The 21,355-nt window shown below is 46.5% G+C and overlaps 1 protein-coding gene across 2 annotated transcripts; it reads left to right on the forward strand.

Moving 5' to 3' along the window:
- Positions 1–2,620: 2,620 nt before the first annotated feature.
- SLC2A10 (solute carrier family 2 member 10) lies at positions 2,621–15,599 on the forward strand. Of its 2 annotated transcripts, none has more exons than XM_039497274.1 (5): positions 2,621–3,136; positions 8,582–9,964; positions 12,129–12,251; positions 13,175–13,217; positions 15,147–15,599. In XM_039497274.1, the coding sequence occupies exons 1-5, from the start codon at positions 3,133–3,135 to the stop codon at positions 15,241–15,243; spliced, it is 1,650 nt and encodes a 549-aa protein (XP_039353208.1). In that variant the 5' UTR covers positions 2,621–3,132; the 3' UTR covers positions 15,244–15,599. The 2 variants fall into 2 exon arrangements, with proteins under 2 accessions (XP_039353208.1, XP_039353207.1); XM_039497273.1 differs by having other exon boundaries at positions 2,628–3,136; positions 13,082–13,217.
- Positions 15,600–21,355: the final 5,756 nt, after the last annotated feature.

Consider the following 21,355-nt stretch of genomic DNA (forward strand, 5'->3'; position numbering starts at 1 on the left):
ACTTAATTAGCAATTAGAACAAAACATTTTGGCTTTGAATGCTATAAGAGCCAATCAGAATTTTACATCAGCCCCTTAACATACTTCTATATTAATTAGAAAACCCTGGATCTCCTTCATTGTCATAGCATCATTTTACTTCCCTGATTACTTCCAGACAGGATAACCCATTCTCAAGAGAATCCTAATTTCAAGAACAAAATCTCCCAGTGATTTGGGCTATGTATATGCTGTGTGTACATTTCATATTGTAAAACTGTAGGATTTTCTGTCCTGCAGTGATTAAAGCTGATTGAAAATGCTCACAACTTATGGTCTGGCTTTTAAAGTACATTACTTAATTTGCATGATTATTAGCATCACTGGAACAGTTGCTATGGTTACCAAATCCTTCAACTCTCATTCCTTAATCCCTTTGAAAAGCTGCTTCCTTGAATGTTGTTGATCTTATTGGTCATCTTCAGTGTTTGAAGCCATTCTTTACCTTTCGTAAGGTCCCTGTGCAGTTGTGAGTTTATTCTGGATAAAAGAATTTGGAAGTGGTAATTTTAAATACTTAATTTGAATTTGAAACTAGAGAAGATGAATGGGAAGTGTATATTTAATCTGTAAAATGTGTGGATGACTTGAAACACTTTTAAAAATAGACTAGATCTGTGTCTTTGAGAGGGAACAAAAACAAGTCTTTGATCAAGCGCAAGTGTCAAACCAGATGGCCTACAACCTACTTTTCAAAATGCTGGCATATCCAGTGCTGAAAAGATGTCGAATTTCCTATATTGCCAGTCTCAAGTGTACAAAAATGATAAGTCTGGCCCCCAAAAGTCATGAGACTGGATTAAAAATCATTAGATATTTTAAAATAGTAAATCTGAAGTTCTTTTTATTTTCCTTCTGTTTTTTGAGCCTTTAGGATTCACCATTTCAACATTTACTCCACAACTATAAAGGTTAAACATTTCCTTTTAAGAAAAAGAAAGCTGAGATTCTTTCTAGTCACATGAGTCCAGGAACCTATGACTTGTGGAGGGGGATGGAGGGAGATTGCAAATCCCACAGTTAAATCATGAGATTTGGCAACACTAGATTCCTCGGGAGCAGAGACTTAACACATTTTTTCCTGAAAAAGAGCTAGATACCATCATGGTTTTCTGAATAAAAAGGTTGCTTTTTAAATATTTATCTAGAATTCCCTGCTAAAGTAAATAATGCCTGAGATTATTAACCCTGAAATAATCTTTACAATCAAATGTATATTTCATTAGTTATCCAACTTGTTTGCTTTTGTAGTCCTCTCATTTTGGGGGGATGAAACTTGGTAGGTAGTTTCACTTTGTATAGTTACTTTCATGCTCCAGCTCTCATGCACAAGCCTAACACTCTATGGTTTGAGCTTATAGCATTGAGGGGAAGTGTTTTCATTGGATTAAAATAATCGTGAAAACACATAGATTTTGTTAAACCCCGTGTTTAAAGATTGGGTTTATTTGTTTTGGTTTTAGATCTGTGAGTTTAGGCCCTGATTCAAGGAACCAGTGGCTTATGTCCCATTGTCTTCACAACATTCACTTTATGTACATGCTTAAGTGCTTTGCTGAGCAGAGATGAATTTAAGCTTAACACTAAGCACTACTGAAGTACTTTGCCTAATGGGGCCTTGACACTGACAGCCCTTGGCACTGAAATCTTCCTTATCTCTGTCCTGCTGGATTGTTTTTTGTAATATACACCCCTTTCCAACCCAAAGCAGAACCAAAGAACCATTAGTTGCCAATCTCTTCTGGTTATTCCACTTGCACTGGTTTTGAAGCAGTCCTCTAGAAGCAAAGGCTTCCTGCCAGAGCTATCCAGACCCCCTGCAATGAGCAGTGAAGCATTTCACATGCATTGCTAAAATGATATATAGCATATACTATATTTAGGGCTGAGGTTTGGTGTAGATCTGTAATTCCAGCAGAAAGTCTTACTCTGGCCCTGGATCCATGCGTTTAGAAATGCACCAATAAAAGCTGAGCTTCAGAACCTGAGCATTTAAGTCCGGGTTCATGATACATTCAGCAGGAGCACTAGAAAACTTGCATGGTCAGGTGTTATTAACTCTTATGGTTTATTTCTCATCTATCAGTTCTCTAACAGCACCAGCATACTAGAGCCTTTACACAAGGCCCTGAAGAAAAGATCCAGGTCCCAAGGACCTTACAAGTGCAATCCCAGAGGTAGAGGAACAGTGAGGATGTGCCATGCGCGTTGCAAGGGTTTGTGTTTTTGTCTGTGATGCGGGACAGTTTAAATCTCCTTCATAATATTCATAATTGTCACAGCCTGATTACACTGCGCCCCATACACCCAGAAACACCCCTCCCCTGCCCCGTTATTCTTAGGGAACACGGGAGGGCCGGGTTCATGCACGAGATTTAAGCTGCCTCCTTGGAACTCGCTTTGCAAAAATCCTTCATCGCAAAGGGAAGCGGATCAACAATAATTCCCTGCAAGGGAGACGGAATCAGTGCTGGAGGAGCCAGGGCAAACCCCATTACAGGGGGATGGGTACAGAGCGAGCTCTGCCGACTGCTGCTCGCTCCGGGCTTTGCACAACCACCGAGCCCCTTGGCGGGGCAGCTGTCCCCGGGCCGGGGAACCAGGACTACAACCCCCAGGCTCCGCCGTCCCCGCTGCAGTAGGCAGGGCTCTAGCAACGTGGCGCTGTGCAGCAGCAGCAGCACCCCCTGGCTCGGCGCTGCCGGGCGCTAGGGGGGCTGGAGGGGAAGGGAAAGTTTCTGGGGCGGGAGTTTCTGGAGGGTTTCGAGCCGGATCGCGGCAGGCGAGGCGTGCCCGAGCCTGGGGCACCCAGCCGCCAGTCCCGCCCCAGGAGAGGAGAGCGCAGGAGTTTAGCGTCTGGCTGCCCGGGGATCCTGGATGCGGATCCCCGGTCCAGGGTCGGGGAGCCCCGCTCCTCTCCGGGTCTGGCTCAGAGCCCCCCTGCTCAGGGCTGCTGCTGCAGCGGGGGCGGATCCCCCCCGGGCACAGATGATCGGAGGGACCTGAATCAGTCGGTTTGGGTTTTACTGCCCTGTCCCGGGCTGGTTGGAAACAAACTTGAGCCGAACTCCCCGGCCGGCCTCTCGCATCGCCATGGGTAAGTGCCATGCCCGCCCGGCGAGGGGCTGGGGCGCAGCGGGGGTTGCGGGGCTGGCTGGCTCCAGGCGGAATCCGGGGGGGCGGGCTGGGGGTTGCTTTGTCACTCGCCGCCCGTGCTGGTGATCCCGCTTTGCTGCTGCTTCTCTCCCAGCCCCAGTGACCTCCCCCCGCCCGGATCGCACAGCCCGCCTGGGGGAGGGGGATGGTTTAAGCCTTTAAGGGATGGTGCTTCCCGGCAGGATCGGTGGGGGTGGAGGAGAGATGGATCGGGGGGTGGTTTGTCGTGTCTCCCCCCTCTCCCTCCGGGAGTTTTGGTGCTGTGAAGGAGGCTGGGTTGAATTCACACATACACAGCCCGGAGGTGGGATTCCTGCTACCTAATCCATAGCCGGGGCAGTGAGGGCAGCTTCCCTCCACCCCCTGAGCTGGAGGGTTCAGATTCCGTGGCCCTCTCAGTCCTTGGGCTCTCTGCTGAGGCTGCCACCGCTTGGAGCTGGAGGCTTTTGTAATATGGATTCTTGTACGCTAGGAATGGGCCTGAGACCCTTCAGCCCATGTCCCAGAGTCCATGGGATATCAGGCTTGATGTTAAGTGAACTGTTACTCATTACTCCAAATACTTCCTTCATTACAACATTGCCACTGATTTCCTAGAGTCCTCTCCTCTCCCTCTGGTGTAGTAGCGGAGAACCACTGTCATTCATTGTCTGCTGGCTAATTTAGATTCAGTTAATCTTCATACCACCCTCACAGCCAACTCTAGCACGCTGGTCTCCGTTTTCAATAGAGGCTAGTGATTTTGGGTGCTGCTAGTTTTGGGTGCCAACTTCACACACCTTAAAAAGGGTTTGATTTTTTCAGAGGGTGGGTGCACAGCACTTTTTGAAAATCAAGCTCCTGTGGGTGCATCTAGGCACACCCAAAAACAGAGACACCCAAAATCATTAGCCCCCTTTGAATATAGAAGTCACATTTTGGTTTGTATTGGCAAGTTTCAGACCACTGTTAAGGCTCTGAAGCGCCAGAACTCTGTAGTCAGGCATGAGCATGTGGGGTGCTGTATCCCATGGGGCTGAATTGTAGCTGTCTTTTTTTTATTGCTAACTGCTTGTGAACAGGAAGCACCAGACCAGAAGTCTTATGAAAACGTAGCTAACAGAAAGGATCCGAAAAACACAATGAAATTTTCACACACAAAAAAAGTTGAAATTTTCAAACTGATTTTTGACAACATTTTGAATTTAGAAATCTTTTTACCAAATCTCGTAGCAAACTTTGTAGGCCAAATTATCCTCTCTGCCCCAGCCCATTAATGCTACTCTGGTGATATGAAGGGGTGGAAACAGCTCCCGGGGAACTCCCAGTGAAAGATAATTCCCCAGCCATTGAACCAAGCTGCTGGAACACTCTCTGCCAGCCACCAATGTGTATGGCTAGTATTTGGGGCACTGGCATCTCACACCGTGACCTAGCACACCCATAGGGGGGCTTTGCAGCCAGAGCATCCGTTAAAGCTGCTCAGAGGCGCTGATTTTTGCCAGAAGCTACTGCTTGCCCTTAGACTACAAGGAGCACAAAAGGTGGCTTAAAGCCAACTTTGTCCCCAGCCCCACTTCCTGGCATGAGTGGAGGAACAGAACAACTGAGAATTAGAACCCACTATTAAACTTTTTGTTAAAGGAAGTCGCATTGATTGAGAGTGTTGGCACTGGTCTTATGCAAATAATGTCCTTAGTGGTACAAAAGTCAGTTTATCTGAATTCTGACTGGCACCACCAACTACTATTCTAGACCTGAGCCAAGTGCACACTTGACAGAGAGGCATCAGTGAGACCCACCAAACTTTTTCCCCTTGTGACATTAAGTAAAGATTCAAGAGAGGAGTGCAAATGTGACAGCCAAGTGCAGGGACACATGTCACTGAGCCCCCATGACAGCATTGGAATTGACTGAATAGCAAGTTGGATTTAAATCAAAGCTCATAAATCGTTAGTGCCCACAAAGATAATGAGAAGTACAGTAGAATGGCCCTGTCCCCTTTCTGTTCTTATTGAGCAAATATTGTTTCTAATTATCTATATTACATGTGTGCAAGAAGTGATTACGTGTAGGTAACTGCATGAAGGGTGGGTTTTGGCATGTATCATGAGTGACATAATGAATACAAAAGGCACGACAAAACTCTACAGAATAAATACAAATGTAAATCTAGCCTTTACCGAGAAATAACCTTTACTGCATACTGTAATTAGAAGCTAAATATAGACACTTCCTGTAAAGCACAGACTGCAAAACATCTTATAAAGCTCTAGTTGAGGAAACTTTTCCATATTTCAGTGGGTGTTTCCATATTTTTTTTCCCAATAGTCTATTTAAAATAACAGTATTTTAAATTAAAGCAAAACCAGTAACAAAGCATCAGTGTCACATGCTGGAAAACAGCATATTACAGAACAAACTCCTGCCTGCATCTCAACATTTAGGAGAAATAGGTCATTTGGTGTGGTGAACATTATCTGTACGATTATTACTGGTGTTGCCCAAAGACCCCAGTCAGGTTTCGGGCTCCATTGTGCCAGATATTGTACAAACACAGATGAAGTGACAATCCCTTGCCCAGAGAACTTAAGGCTTTTGTCACAAAGAAAGATGCAGAGCCCGAGCCTGGCCAGGAGAAATAATTCTCTATTACAAGCCAGTACTTTTTTAACACCACTGCCCAGTTATTCTTATTTTCCACTTATCAGGTTCTCCCACAGTAATTTTTTCCTTCTCTTGTGCCTCCCATCAAGGCTCTGAAAGCACTTTACAAATACTAATTAAGTCCCACAGACACCTCTTCCACGCAGGTAGCTCTGTATTATTATCCCTATTGTACAGAAATGGAAAAATGAGGTACTGAAAAGTTAAGTGACTTGACCAAGGTCATGTGTCACATCAGAGATACAGGCAGAAATAGAATGAAGAACACTCCTGCCTTAATTTTACTCTAATAGGCTATATATAAAGGCCGGGTATCCTGTGTGGGGCATTCGATCTAAATGATGAGACTGAGGCCCCAGGATTTTGTGGCAGGGACCTAGGGATTATGTGGCATGGTCAAGCACTCCACTCCTAACTGCCCTCCACTAGTCTAGTCCAAACCATTTAGTATTCTTTGTGCATCTGATTTATTCTGAGATTAAATTCAGGGCTTGTCTAGATACAGAAGTTGCCCTAGCTGAATTTAAATCTGGTTAGTTAAAACGGTGCAACTTTTGTATATGATCTCTCTTATATTGTCTTCATGCTGGTTTTATTGGTTTAACTTGCTCCTGTACATTTACCCACGCAGGTGAAACTGATCTAAACCCAGTTTAAACCAACATAAGAGAGTACACGTATAGAGTAATATCAGTTTAATTAAATCACTGTAAAATCATGCCTTTAATTAAAATGGTGCAACTTTGTGGGTAGACCACACGAGAGAGTCTGCTTTCACTGAAGTCAGTGGGAAAGCTCCCAGTCAGGCCAGGATTTTACCCCAGGCCTCAGTTTATTTTGTGCTGCCCCACTGTTTTATTTTCATTATGGTTCGACTGCCTGTACTGACCATACTTATCAGCTTGGTAGAAGTTTTCAGGGCAGAGCTGGAGGCTTTTAGCATCCAGGAAAGTATCAGGAGCGGCTTTGGTTTTTGGTTCCCAGGGGACAGCTGAGGCCTTTGGTAGGGGGATAGGATGCACTTTCTCTTAGCCTCCCCCTTTAGAGGCAGAGATGGTTTTAAATCAGGGGGTAAGAGGGATTGAGCCACCACCCCAGCAACCCTTGACAGCAAGTAGCTGTGGGCCCCTGCACGCACTCCCAACATCTTCCATTGCATTCAGCACTGAAAAACAAGCTCTATGTTCCTGCTAAAATACTCAGCAGTGAAAGAGTTAACGCTGAAGTTTAAACTGTCCTCAGACTTAAATTAAGGTGACTGGAGCATTTCACACCTCTCAGAGCACACACCACCAACCTGGTTTTGCACTCCCTTTGGCTTTCTTGCCGTGATAAGGGCTAGAGACTTCTTTTTAGCTAATGAGATTCTGGAGCATAACTGTGCTGCAATTTCAAAATAATCCACACTCATGCAGCAATTTACCTGCACACACATAAACATGCGATGCACAGGGGCCAGGCTATATGATACCACTTATCTGGTGAGGAGACATTAAAGGGAAGTCCTTGAGATCTCTGCCTCTGTTATTAGCATTAGTAAAGGGACTTAAAAATTGAGCTTTTCAGAGGAAAGAAAGGGGACACAAAATCGGTTAGTTTAATATTTTCTACTCCTATTACTTCAGCGAGTCCTGTCTCCCTGCCCAGGCTCAGATGGAGGGCCAGAGACACAACGTGAGGGAAACAAGTGAAATAATGGTGCAGGAAGCTGTAAATAAAGACAATTGTTTGTGTTAGCATAACACTGTCTAGAACTTCAGTATCGTGACCTAGAATTTCTGATGGAAATAATTTACCACATTAAAAGTCAGATACAGTAAAGTCAGATCTTGTAATGGGGAAGTTTGGATCTAAAATACTGGACATCCCTTGTAATGAAAAGATGATGGTAAGACAAGAAGGAAGGATCTTCTTAGGAAGTCAGAGTTTATGCTGGACTTTAGGGAAATGGAATACATTTTCCCTAGAACGCCTGACCATTGCAGGGAATTAAGGAGGGATTAGGTAAGAAGTTAGAGGGAATGTGGTAACGAGCAGCAAAGGGTTCACAGGATGGCCCAAGTGGTCCTTTCTAGCTCTCTGGTGTGAAGTTAACAGGCAGGAGTGTCAGTATTCAGCACATAGAGACAGTAACTTGCTCCTCTGATGATTTATTTGTGAAAATCCTAGGTGGTGAAAAGAACCCACACAGATGCTTCTAAGTTACAAACTGAGGACTAGAGCATCATAATGGTAACACAACCCACAGAAAAATACAGAAAGGAGAAAACTACATCCCCTGGCTGGGAAGTTGTTGAACATACAGAATAGTTTGGACAGTCTAAGGGGGAATTACCCTGGCTTCTCCACTATAAATCACTGACTTCCAGTTACAGCTAAGTCTTAACTGTGTTGACATTCACACACCAGGCCCACAATTTCAGAACTGTGAGCACAAATATGTGCGCCCCTTTCCATGACTAAACTCCATGCACAGTTGTGATGACTGAATGCACACTCATTGTAATTCCATAAATACATACCCAGAGAGATGCTTGGTTGTTTATAGGCATGATTACCACAATTGTACACCCAACTGGTGTAATTGTTTGTGTAACTTAGGTGCGCAAATGTGCATGCTGAAAACCTGGGCCTCCTTTTATCAGAACAGCTTTTTCCATTTTGTGTAACTAGATAGTTTTCATTATAACGCCAGCAGAGTGAATCTTTGAAATTCCACTGTTGCTTGCTTGCTTTCCAGGTCGTGCATTGCTGGTCCTCCTGTTGCCTGCAACAGTCTCTCTCCTGGGTGGGTTAATGTTCGGATATGAGCTGGGGATTATCTCTGGTGCCTTACTGCAATTGCAAATGGACTTCCACCTCAGCTGCTTTGAACAGGAAATCCTCGTGAGTTCCCTGCTCATTGGGGCTCTCCTTGCCTCTTTGGTTGGTGGGATCCTCATTGACCGTCATGGAAGGAGGAGGGCGATACTGGTCAGCAACCTAATCTTGTTGGGTGGCAGCCTCATTCTGACATTGGCAGGGTCACTTATTTGGCTGGTATTTGGACGTATGACTGTAGGGTTTGCAATCTCTGTGTCGTCCATGGCATGCTGCATCTATGTCTCCGAAATGGTGGCTGCTCATCAGCGAGGGCTGCTGGTGTCTCTCTATGAAGCTGGCATCACCGTGGGCATCTTACTTTCATATGCGCTGAACTACATCTTCTCAGACATGACTGAGGGATGGAGATACATGTTTGGATTGGCTCTTGCACCGACTGTCATACAGTTTCTCAGTATCCTGCTCCTCCCGACTAAGCCTGTTGTATTAAACCTTTGGGACTGTGACTCTCAGAAGGGCCTCATTCAACTGCAGAACAATGAAGATGGAGAGGAAGCAAAGCCGGAGCCATATAAGGAGAAGCATTATTCCTTTCTTGACCTTTTCAGGTCTAGAGACAACATGAAAAGCAGGACTCTGGTTGGCCTGGGTTTGGTGCTCTTTCAGCAGTTCACCGGGCAACCTAATGTCCTGTGCTATGCTTCCAAAATCTTCCGCTCCGTGGGATTTCAGAATGATTCATCTGCTGTCCTGGCTTCTGTGGGGCTCGGGGTGATGAAGGTGATTGCAACATTAGTTGCGATGGTTTTTGCAGATAAGGCCGGCAGAAGGGTATTATTGATTGCTGGGTGTGTGGTGATGTCTGTCTCTGTCACTGCTATTGGCCTCACCAGCTGGACTGTTCCATTGGATAAGGCCAGAGACTGTAAGACTGCCACAGAGTCCAATGCTTCATACACCATAGCACAACATCCCGTGCAGCCAGTATCCTCCCGACCAGCTGTGTTGTACATCCCACGGACTTCAGCTGCTGGTGAAAGTCAATTGAGTCCCGGTTTTGCTCTTACCAGACCAGAGGGTCTTACAAAAGACTTTGCCAGCACTAGAAACAGAGAGATCATTACAGAGTCTTCCCACACTCAGAAAATGGACCTGCCAAATCAGTCCAATGAAGAGACGGTGCAAAACACAAGCTCTCCTTTCAGCGATACTCCCAATAGGGAACATATAGTTTTAAATTGGATTACTTTGCTGAGCATGATGGCCTTTGTGAGCGCGTTCTCAATTGGATTTGGACCAAGTAAGTATGGCGTTTATACATGCTCTGTCTGCCATAACCCATAGTATAAAACCATGACTGAGCGCGTCACAATGCTCTGGAAACATTTGCTATGTACCTGCTTTACAAGGCAGCTGAGGGTCTTGCAACTGAAAAAATATCCCACACTCATGCCTCCCTGAATGATTTCATATGCTCCAGCCCTGCAGACTGGAGGTCTGGTACAGCATCAGTGTAAGGTTCCCATACATATTAACTCTGCCCTGAGTTATTTTTTTAATAGCTTTTTCTGTGGTGTTCATCACTGTAGAAACTGGGCACCTCACAAACATTGAGCTGATCTTCACAACGCCCCTGGGAGGCAGGGGGAAATTATTAACCCCATTTTACAGATGGTAAACTGAGGCACAGGAGGACTAAGTGACTTACCAAAGGTCATGCATGAGGTCAATGGCAGAGCTGAGAGTAGAATCCATATATCCTGAGTCCCAATCCAGTGCAGCCTTCTCTTCTTCCTTACTGTAGCTGGCAGGTCCGTCTCTAGGCTTTAAAATATATTTGGAAAACTCACAGCACATAATAAGAGAAGGAAGCATTGGCTTGAAGCTACATCTGGAATTTCATGTTTTTTAAATAGTTGCTGTTCACTGTCCAAAAGGCCAGTATACATCAGTGCCTCACAGCACAATTTTTGGTCCCTGGGTCTTCATGGCCCTATCGACCTTCCGCATCTCTTCTGAGAGAGTCAGCAAAGGTGACAAGTCATTACTGCCAACTGGGGTGTAGATGCCCATCCACTAGGAACTGAAGTGAGATTATCAACTCATTTCACAGGTGTTACCGGTCACTTGCCACCTGGCAATGGCTTTTAGTCATAACTCGCCTGGACCATATTTGATAAGTAATCCGCAGTTGAAAGCTTATGTAAAGCACACCCAACCTATCCTCATTCCAGCTGCCTTTTATTTTAGGCAATGAAAGGTGTATTACACTTGCCTAAATAGATATTTTGAATAATTTAAAAATTGAATCATTTTTGCTTTTAATTTATTGTTATTTATAGTTACCCCTTTGAAAGTATCCCACTCACGTCTGCTCCTTGACCAAATTCCTTGCATGAGCACCCAGATTTGTTACTGCAGGGCTGCTTGTGAAGTTTTTATTTTGGGGAAAAGGAAACCACATCTAATGAAGTTAAAAAGATCTAAGTAAAAAGACAGTAGGTCCACGGTAGGCCTCATAAACTTGACAGCATCCCTTTCAGTTGTTTTATGCCATCACATACAGTTTCACAAAATACTGAATTATTTCTGGGACATACCTAGATTATATACTGAAGTGTCCTGCACTCTGTGACAGGTAGTGTGGTCCCTTGGAGATTAAGAGAACTGAATTCTGTTCCCAGCTCTGCCGCATACTTTCTGTGCAACCTTGGGTAAGTCAGTTAACCTCTCTGTGCCTCAGTTTCCCCATCTGCAAATCTGAACTAATACTACTTATCCACCCGTGTAAAGCACTGAGCTCCATGGCCAAAAAGCACAGTGTAGGGGCCCAGTACTGTTGTTATTATTTTATAATGAAATGCATGTAATAGAAACAGCTGCCTAGAATCCTGCAAATTAGACACACGACTGGGTAAGTGTTAGGTGTGATGCTCCAAGACTGAGCTGCATATGTCCCACCAAGTCTAAAGGGAGCAGCCATCCCTGCTCATCTTTCTGGAAATGGCCTCCCTGGGCATGAGAGACACCCTCACTGTGTGTACTGTTCCCATCTCTACAAAGGGTGTCTCTGGTTTTAGACAAAATGTAGCGCTGTCTCCTGCCTTTATCCTACTGTTTAGAACTGATCCTGTTTATGTCCCAAATGTAGCTTCAGGTAACTGGGTTTTTAGGAGCTTTTCTGCAGATTCCTCCTGGGTCCCTCTCCCTGGGCCTTTGCATGTAGTTTGTCTCTATATTTGTATTTTGTTCCTCCACAAAATAGTAAAGGTGGGATTTTAGAAAACTCTCAGCCTTGGCACTCTCCTGCTGAAGTCAGTTGAAGCTTTAACGTTGAATTCAGTGGGTACAGAGATAGGCCGGTGCTCAGCCCCTGGTAAAATCCAGCCTTAAAACTTTCCCACACCCTTTCACACTGAAGTTGCCTAAAGATGCTGTTGTCTCTCCTTCTTTCCTCTCTGCAGTGACATGGCTGGTCCTCAGTGAGATCTATCCTGCTGGAATAAGAGGAAGGGCCTTTTCCTTCTGCAACAGCTTTAACTGGGCTGCTAATTTACTGATCAGCCTCTCGTTCCTTGATCTCATTGGTATGTATAGTCCTCATTTCCTGTTTGCCTTCCCAAATGCAGTCCAAGCACCCTTCAGTTCCCTACTGTCAGGCTACTAGAATCAGCCAGGCTGCCGATGTCCCTACTGGCCACAGGATGCTGTGTGGGGATTGGGTATCATTTCGGGCTGCTGGTGGTTAGGTACTAGAATGGACACAACCCATGTGTGAAGAACTCACGCTGTGTGTAACACTGTAGTCAAGCCTTGAACTGGGACCCTCCTATACTACCAGGTGAGACAAAAGGGCACCATTCCTTAGCCACCCTGATAGTGGCTCCCTGCAGCTTCTGTGTCATCCATGGTGATAAAAACACCATAGCTTTTGCTTCATTCTTTCACATTGGGTTATTTTGTGATGTGGGCAGTGGAAATGTTGTACTGGCCGAGCGCAGCGAATCTGAATCCGTCTGGAAAGCACCAAGCTTGCAACTTTTGCAACCCCTTGCTCTTCAACTTTTCTTGCCAGCAGAGCTGTCTGATGCACTAGACTGAGAAAATCATCAGGTACTGCCTGGCCTCTGGAGCCGAGGTTAATCCCTGCTTCTTACACAGCTCTGGCAGGCAGAGACTGGGATGTCAGTACTTCAGAGTTCTGGAGCTGTGAGCTGTCTTTCTCATTGGCTGATTCACAATCCGGGCCTTGTGCATTTCTCTGCTATGTTTTACAGGCTTCTCTAAGTACAATGGCCCCACACAACACAACTGATGTTTGGTGAAGATACTAACTTGCTTCATATGCCAAAGGACATTCAGTGCAAATGGTGTTATCTCTTGTTAACCCTTCACTCTTTTGAACCTGTTTCTGTAGATGCCATAGGCTTGTCATGGATGTTTCTTCTCTATGGAGTAGTGGGAGTGGCAGCTGTTATATTTATTTATCTTTTTGTTCCGGAAACGAAAGGACAGTCTCTGGAGGAGATAGACCAGCAGTTCTCAAGGAAACGGTACGTACGCTGTGGTGCTGGCTCTTTTCCAGGTCAAAGGGTCCTACCCTATGACTTTAGTAGGGGGTCTTTGTAACATACACGAAGGATCAGGCCCCCAGTTATTCATCCGAAAAACAACTGATCTGTGTTCAGGGGCGGCTCTAGAAAATAGGCTGCCCCAGGCAGCGCGGTGCGCTGCGCCGCCCTTCCTCGGTCCCCGGCCCCCCCCCCTTCCCCCGCGCCGCTGAGCTCCGCGGGGCAGGTCCACCGGAGCGGACCGGACGGCGCCGACGCTCGCGGGCTCTCCGGACGCGGAGGGGCGGACCTCGCGCGGGAGCGGACCGCGACCCGCGGGGCGGGGCCGGCGGCCGCGGGGCGCGCGGCGCTGCGCCGCGTCGGCCCTGCGGAGCCGGCGCGGGGCAGCGAGCCCCGCCCGCGAGCGCCCCGATCGCGCGGCCCGCAGGTCCGTCGTCGGTCGGTGGACCGCCCACCCACCACCCGAGCGCGCCCGCCCTGCCCCCAGCCCCCCCTGCCCCCTGGTTTGCCCCGCCCAAGCCAGCTGCAGTTGCTGCTGGCCCCCTGCCTGTCTGTGTTACTAAGGGCATGTCTACACTACAGAATTATGCTGACCTAAGTTATGTCGTCATACAGTCGCCTCAGTAATTAAATCACTTTTGCATGTCCGCGCTATGCTCCTTGTGTTGGAAGTGCATGTCCTCACTGGGAGCGCTTGGGCCAATTTAATTGTCGGGGGGGGGGGCATTGTGGGATGGTTCCTGAAAGCCATTAACAGTAGATGTAAGCTGCACAATGTCTACACTGACACTGCATCAACCTAACTACATCATGAAGGTATAGATATTAAGCCAGTGTAGTGGGGCAGTTACGCCGGTGGGAGCAAACTTTTAGTGTAGCCACTTCCATAGTTAGGTCGACGCAAGGCAGCTTATGTAGACCAGGCCTCAATTCTGAATGAGATCATCCACACAGATGTTTAATGCAGTTTAACCAATCCAATTTAAATTCACACCTCCAATTAGTTTGGATTAACTTTCCTGAGTATTCCTGTATAGACAAGTCCTTAGATTGATAACTAGTCAGCAAAATGTCTATGAATGAATCACTAAAAATCTGAATCGTCTCATCAGTGGCAGGATTGATTTGTCCAATTTATTTATTTGTACTTGATGCATTCCAGAGAATGAGTCTAGACTGGACAGTTTCACGTTCTTATTCTCAGACACCATTACAGTAGCGACAGGTCAGGGCTGAGGTGCATTAACAGACCTGGGGAGGAATTAGGGAGAAAATTGCAGGGGTTGCTGCAGGTCAGCACTGAGGTGCACTCTTAGCCACGCTAGGTGGGAAGCCCAGGATTGGACTAGAGGGCATCACAGATCACGATTGAAGGGCATTGCAGGAGATGCAGAGGAAGGACTTTAGTTTGCCATTTACACCCTACTTATAAATTAGTAGAGTCATAGATTTTTAAGGCCAGAAGGGACCATGTAGTCTGTCCTCCAGTATAACACAGGCCATAGCTTTTCACCCAGTACTTCCTGCATCAAGCCCATAACTTCTGGTTGAGCTAGAGCAGGGGTTCTCAAACTGGGGGTCAGGACCCCTCAGGGGGTCATGAGGTTATTACATGGGGGTCGCGAGCTGTCAACCTTCACCCCAAACCCCACTTTGCCTCCAACATTTATAATGGTGTTAAATATACAACAAAGTGTTTTTAATTTATAAAGGGGGTCGCACTGAGAGGCTTGCTGTGTGAAAGGGGTCACCAGTACAAAAGTTTGAGAACCACTGAGCTAGAGCATGTCTTTTAGGAAGACGCCAAGGAGGGATTCTGTGCCCACCATGAGGTGAGAGGGGAAGAAAAGTAAACACTAACACACTGATAACAGCAGCTGCTCCTAGCTGACCTTAGTCATTGTCCGGCAGGTTGTTGAAAGGAAACACATTCAGGCGAAGATTTGGAAGAAGGGGAAACTTTGCACATGCTCAGTACCAAAGGGTAGAGCACTCCAGCGCATCCTGAAACAAACCACCTGCAGCGAGTGTCACTGTCAGGAAACTGTCAGGTCTGTGACAGCAAGAGATTTATTCTGGATATCTTCAACATAAGGCAGTCACTGGCTCGAAGGAAAAGCCCTGGCACAGTAAGCCAGCGCACTGAACTCATTGCAGTGCCTTGAATCTTGAGACACGGATGTTAGCAATGCTGTAGATTGTGTCCCTATATATTTGTGCTATATGTATAGACAATAGCATTCTGGACTCTGAAGAGGGACCCTCTCATTGCTTTGGTATCTTTTATTATTTCAGAGGTTGGAACCTCCCACTGTTTGTTGAATTTATGTTTTTTTTGTATTTGAGAAATAAAGCGCAACTTATGCCAAGAAGTCCGGATTCTGTCTCTCTGCACTATCTGTGTGCAGAATATTTATTGTCCTGGTTAAGAGACCTGCTTGCTTCATTACTCATGCACAGGCTGTTCCATGAGCATGTCAAAGATTTAACAGTTTGTATTATATATTCTTAATTTTTTAACTTTTGAGCAGTGCCGTAGAGTCTGTTAGATAATCTAAATAATTGCCCTGACTGAACAGAGATAACTATGCAGCCAATGTTAGTCCACAGGGCTATGGGGCAATATTTTCCAAAACGTAGGGGCCAAATGTTCTAAGTAGCCCTCCTCCTAGCTGATTCCATAAGATTTTCACCAACAGAAATGGGTATTTGTCTGCACACCTCCTGGGTGTGGTGTTCTGTCCCATCTAATGGCACCGACACCACTTAGAGAGAGAGAGAAAATGAGTCTGCTCTACAGCCTTAGCTAATAGCTAGCTGGCTTTTAGCTCATGTGGTAGCTGTTCATGCACTAAGCTCCAGAGGTCCCTGGTTTGATCCCACCCGACAACAACCAGGGTGTCTCAGCGTTACACACATTTCCGCATTTTGCACACACAGAGGCTCTTTTGCATGCATGGACACAGGTTTTGCTTGCACAAAAGGTTGTGGGTGTGCAGTTTTCAGGCACTTTTTTGAAAATTTGGCCCCAAATCCTGTTTTTGCTTGTTCATTTTATGCATAATTTTCTAAAATGAGCCCTTCTCAAATAGTCTCGTAAGCACATGTATGTCATTCAAAACGACACCATTAATTGATACCACAATCACCTCCTCAGGCAAAAGCCTGTGACTTGGGTTCTGTTGGAGCAATGGAAGAAGCAAGGAGTGACTAAAGTATTGTTACCATCTGCCAATTGTTTGGCAGCCTATATGAAATGAGTTTGATGGGTCTCAGTGCAGCTGACAGTGGAGAGGTGGCCACAGCACAACTGCCAGTGCAGTTGCTGCTCCTCTTGAGTATCTCCACAGAGGGGGGAAGGGTCACATGGGCCATAGTAAATGACCTCCTTTCCTACCTCTAGCTGGAATTCCTTCATTGATTGTACCATTCCCCTTCCCCAAGTGACCTCCCTCGTCAATAGGAATGCTTCATTATTTCTGACTTTCACATCCTCTTTTCATCTTGTGTTGGTCAGACAGTAATTTCAGCCCTTATACTGCCCAGTGGGGGGCGTAGTTCAGTGATGACACTTCAGTTCACTTGCCTTTGCTCTGTCCATCATCATTAACAGATGGCTAATGGGAAGCAAGTCCCGATGCCATCAGGATTACTGCAGAAGCAGAACAAGTGCAGAAAGTTCTGAAATATGCCTTTGCTCCATAGCAGAGCTCCACCCTGGGGAACTGGAGGCTCTGACTCCAGCCTCAGTGTCTCTTTCTGATTCATCATTCATGCAGTCGCTTTCTCCCCATTTGACATAGTGAGGCACCGTGGCCTTGTCACTCAAAGTCCCTCATTCAAATCCATCCCGAAAGCCCACTTCTCTCACCATGCCTGCCAGAGACTAGCTGGCTACTACCATGAGTGTGGAGTTATTGGGGAAAATCCATCTGTCTCTTTGCTGACAAAACCTCACCCCCACTCTGGATTATAAATATTTTGTACTATCAAGACAAAGCCCATCACTCTCAGGGTTCCTGGCTCATTTGCATGCCATGCCCCTTCCCAAAGCCTCCATCACAGTGTCTGCCTGCTACTGTTCTAGGTTATTAATTCTTTGGGGGCAGGGAGTGGGCTTTATTTTCTGTTTGGGAAGCATCTAGCACACTGAAGTGCTAATGAAGACAAACTAATCATCCTCCATTAAAGCCATTGCAAAGTAGGACAGAAGCAGGGTCTCCCAGCAACCGTGATCCTCCTGAACTCAAAGGCTTTGGAGGATAGAGTCTTCCCAGCGAGAACATCTCCCCGTAACCAGGCTTGGAACTAGGAACTTTATTTTCCAAAACCGTTGAGTGCAGCTGGTCAGATAATGGTTATAGATATCTGCTGCTCTTCCTTAGAGTCCCTCCTACACACACACCTGTGTCCTAGAGCCCCTATTACCAGTGTGAGCTCCGGTTACCGCACACAACCTCTGATGAGCTATGGAAAGGGAATGTCTTTCACTGAGTCGCTGGGCTGGGATTACAAGGGGTGGGGGTATGACACACTGTTTTACTTGGTAAGCCACCACCTTGATTTCATGTACAACGTGATATACCAGAATCACTGTAATGACTTTGCAGTGCAGACAAAGGGGAATAGGAATCTTCTCTGTGGCACAGAAAAAAATGGGCATAAAGTACTGGGATGTCAGGACACTTGCTCAAACTCCTTTTCAGTCATCATTCCCCATGGTACAAACACAGCCGCAGCTCCTGTGTGCTCGTTAGGCTTTCATATTTTTAAAATGTTTATTCTGACACAATGAATAGTGCAGGGCATGTCTTGTCTTCTAAACTGACTGCATCTGCATAGCATAGTTGGGAAGGGTAGCCCAGTGGTTAAGAAACTAGCCTGAGAATCGGGAGAGCTGGGTTCAAGTTTGTGGCTCTGGCACTGATTTCCTATATGACTATTGCCCCCTGTGCCTCATTTTCCACATGTGTAGAATGAGGATAATTTTTCCCTGTCTCTGCAGGGTGTTGTGAGGTTAAACTCATTTAAGTCCAGCATGGCTCATTTCCTTTTAGCTCTGAGATATGGCCACACTGGAGAGCTTACAGTGGTGCAGCTGCAAGCTCTCTAGTGTAGCCACTCTAAACCGATGGAAGAGAGCTCTCCCGTCGACTTAATTAATCCACCTCCAATGAGTCGGCAGCAGCCGACATAGTGCTGTCCACACCAGCACTTAGGTCAGTGTAACTTATGTTGCTCAGGGGGGTGACTTATTCACACCCCTGCGTGACATAAGTTATATCAACATAAATGGTAGTGTAGACAGCCTTATACACAACTGAGACAGCAACCATCTCTTCTGCTCCACCAACAACAGCAGACTTGGTTGTCTGTTCAATATTCCAACCAGGACCTGTCTGCTTTCTCCCATGTACATGGAAGGAGCTCACTATAAACATCTGGGAAGTCACCACACTGTGGTTCTTCCAAACTGCTTCCATCTCTGCCATGACACCTACAAAACGCTTGACAATGTTTTAGGCAGCTGGAGTGCACAGACTGCAGCTTATTGCTCTAGCCAAAACTGTCTCTACCTTGCGCTGCCTCCACTCCATCTGTGTGTTGTATTCACCAGTTGTCTCTCATTTTATACTCAGATGCAGGGAGGGACTTTCCTTAAATGGGCGTACAACACCTAGCACAGTGCGGCCCTGATTGGTGGCCCCTAGGAACTACTGTAATATATAAATAATATTTGACAGGAACTTACTCAAAAGATGCCGTAGATTGAGTCCTCCCTAGGGAATGGGTAATATTGGATTGGCCCTGTCCCATAACATTATCTTCAGGATAACCTCTGAGGAAGGAATGCTAAAGCCCATGAACTGGCTAAAGCTGGAAAAGGTGACTCATACCCGCCTCCCACAGGAGCACATCGCATTTCGACACCGCTGCTGGGTGGGCCTGAGCAATGTGTACCACAGTGTTTTATCCCAGGCAATGCTGCCTCCTAAAGTGGTTCTGAGCAGGGAACAGGAAAATGTCATGTGCCGCACGGTAACAAAGTGACCTATTGCCCTTCTCTGGAAGGTAAATGAGCCTGTGTTGTGATAGCTGGAGCATCATCACCTCAGTGCTGTGGTCTCGAAGTCTGAGAACTATGACCCAGTCCAAGAAGGGCTTTTCACTGCTGAAATTATAAATTCAAGAGAACTTCACCACCCATGGTGGAAAGATGGGTACTTAGTGGGCATTATAAAGGGAAGAGGAGAAGGATCTGAGGTAAATCACAAAGCCCTATTCATGGTAGATTTTGCATGGGGCAGCAAAGAATTCAGAGGTGAAGGGGTAAAGGTTGGAGTTAACAGGGAAAATGCAAACTACCTTACTGCGAACCTTTGGGTGATTTGCCAATGGCACTTTGCTGCCTTTTCAGCAGGGTCTTGGGGCCTACAAGGATCACATAACACAGCTGGACACGCGTAACTATTTCTTTGCACCTCCAGACCCCTCAGCAACACAGCCTCTCAACACCAGCTAAGATCACAGGCCATAGCCCATCAGCCCGCCAAGCCTGGTATCTTGCTTCCCAGGTGACAAGTACTTTATTTTTCAGAAGATGGGGGGAGGGGAGGCAGGAAAGCCTCCAGAGTGCAGCACCTAGGTAGTTGTGCAATGCTGCACCTGCCTGGGAAATGGCTTTGTGTAGACCTGTTACCTCCTCCAATTTAATACTGTTTGGGGAGCGGAGCTGCACCCACTTCAGCCATGCCATGCATAGCCAAGCCCACAGTTTGGTCAACAGTTTCCCAAAGGAAGCAGTTCTGTGTGTCTTACCTGAAGGAAATAAAGTGCATTATTTACTTTCTACCACTAGATAGAGCCCTGGGATTGGGATAAACCCTTTCTGTTTGTCCTGGAGGCAACATTATACTCTGGTTTGCTTTGTCCATTCTCCCACTGCTGCTAGGGTTTCTCAGGACACATTTTTTGGTGGCCTCAGAGTACGGCCACCAACTTTTGCTGGTGGTCACTCACACTTTTCCTAAAATACTTAATTAGCTTTAGGAAAAACAAATAAATATGCACAAATACATGTTCCAAATTATAATTTATTTATTGCTAGCTACTAAGTCTGCTATGAAAAATGATATTAACAAACATACAAATATCACTTTTCACAACAGACTTACTCAGACTTGGCAAGCCTGAGGACAAATTAAGCCCTGGATGGTGGGGTCGGTGGAGGCGGCATGGGGCTGGAGCCTGAAGCCTCATGGCCAGGGCCTGGGGACGGAGCCCGAAGCCATGCAGACAGAGCCTGCTGCCCCGCCACCCCAGGGCTGAAGCCCAAAGCCTGAGCCCCATCGCCCTTGGGAAGGTGGGGAACTCACCAGCTGCCTGCTCCACCAGCGTTGTGCCCCTAGTGTCTCTAGAGGGGGGCAGGGCCCAACCCCTGCTGGCAGCCCCAGCAACCAACACCAAGGCAGTGCATCCAGGAGCAATGGGGGGGGCGGGGGTGTGCTACTTTGCCTCCTCCCCCCCATCACAGCCTAGGAGGTTGCGGCCACATTTGAGAACTGCTGTGCTAACTGCTTCATCTGTGTTTAGCTTTATTTTTCTCGCAGCTAGGTTACAATTGGACTGGCCCACCACACACTGACAGGGCACCAGTGAAAAACGTCAACCAGCCTCAACCAGAAAGCCAGTGCTCTTCCCATTCTGACCAGGGATCGATTCTGTCTCAGGCAGAGCCAGAATGGGTCAAGCCCTAAAACCAGGGGACCCCTTGATCCCCTTTTCTGTCTCCTCATTCGTTGTGCTCAGTGTAGCCGAGTGGGGAAAGTTGCCAATTGTAAATTTCTATGAAAAATGAGGTGAGCAGCAGGGAATTGGCAACATTTGGACCAGCTCTAGCGATTAATGGCCATGAACCTGAATGCCATATTGTTGGGAAGACGGAATTATTGTGAAAGTGAGAGGCTGCTGTAGAGGCTCCTGCCTCGGTGAACTCTGTGCTGAGGACCAGCTCCTGCTGCCTCTGAGCTCTGTCCTGGGACTCCTAGTCCAACTCCTGCCTCCGAAGGGTAGTGAAACTAGAGCGGATGCTGTGGTTTTATCCTTCAATTGATTAATAA

Source organism: Mauremys reevesii, linkage group 13 (genome assembly GCF_016161935.1).
Source record: "Mauremys reevesii isolate NIE-2019 linkage group 13, ASM1616193v1, whole genome shotgun sequence".
Taxonomy (NCBI): Eukaryota; Metazoa; Chordata; order Testudines; family Geoemydidae; genus Mauremys; species Mauremys reevesii.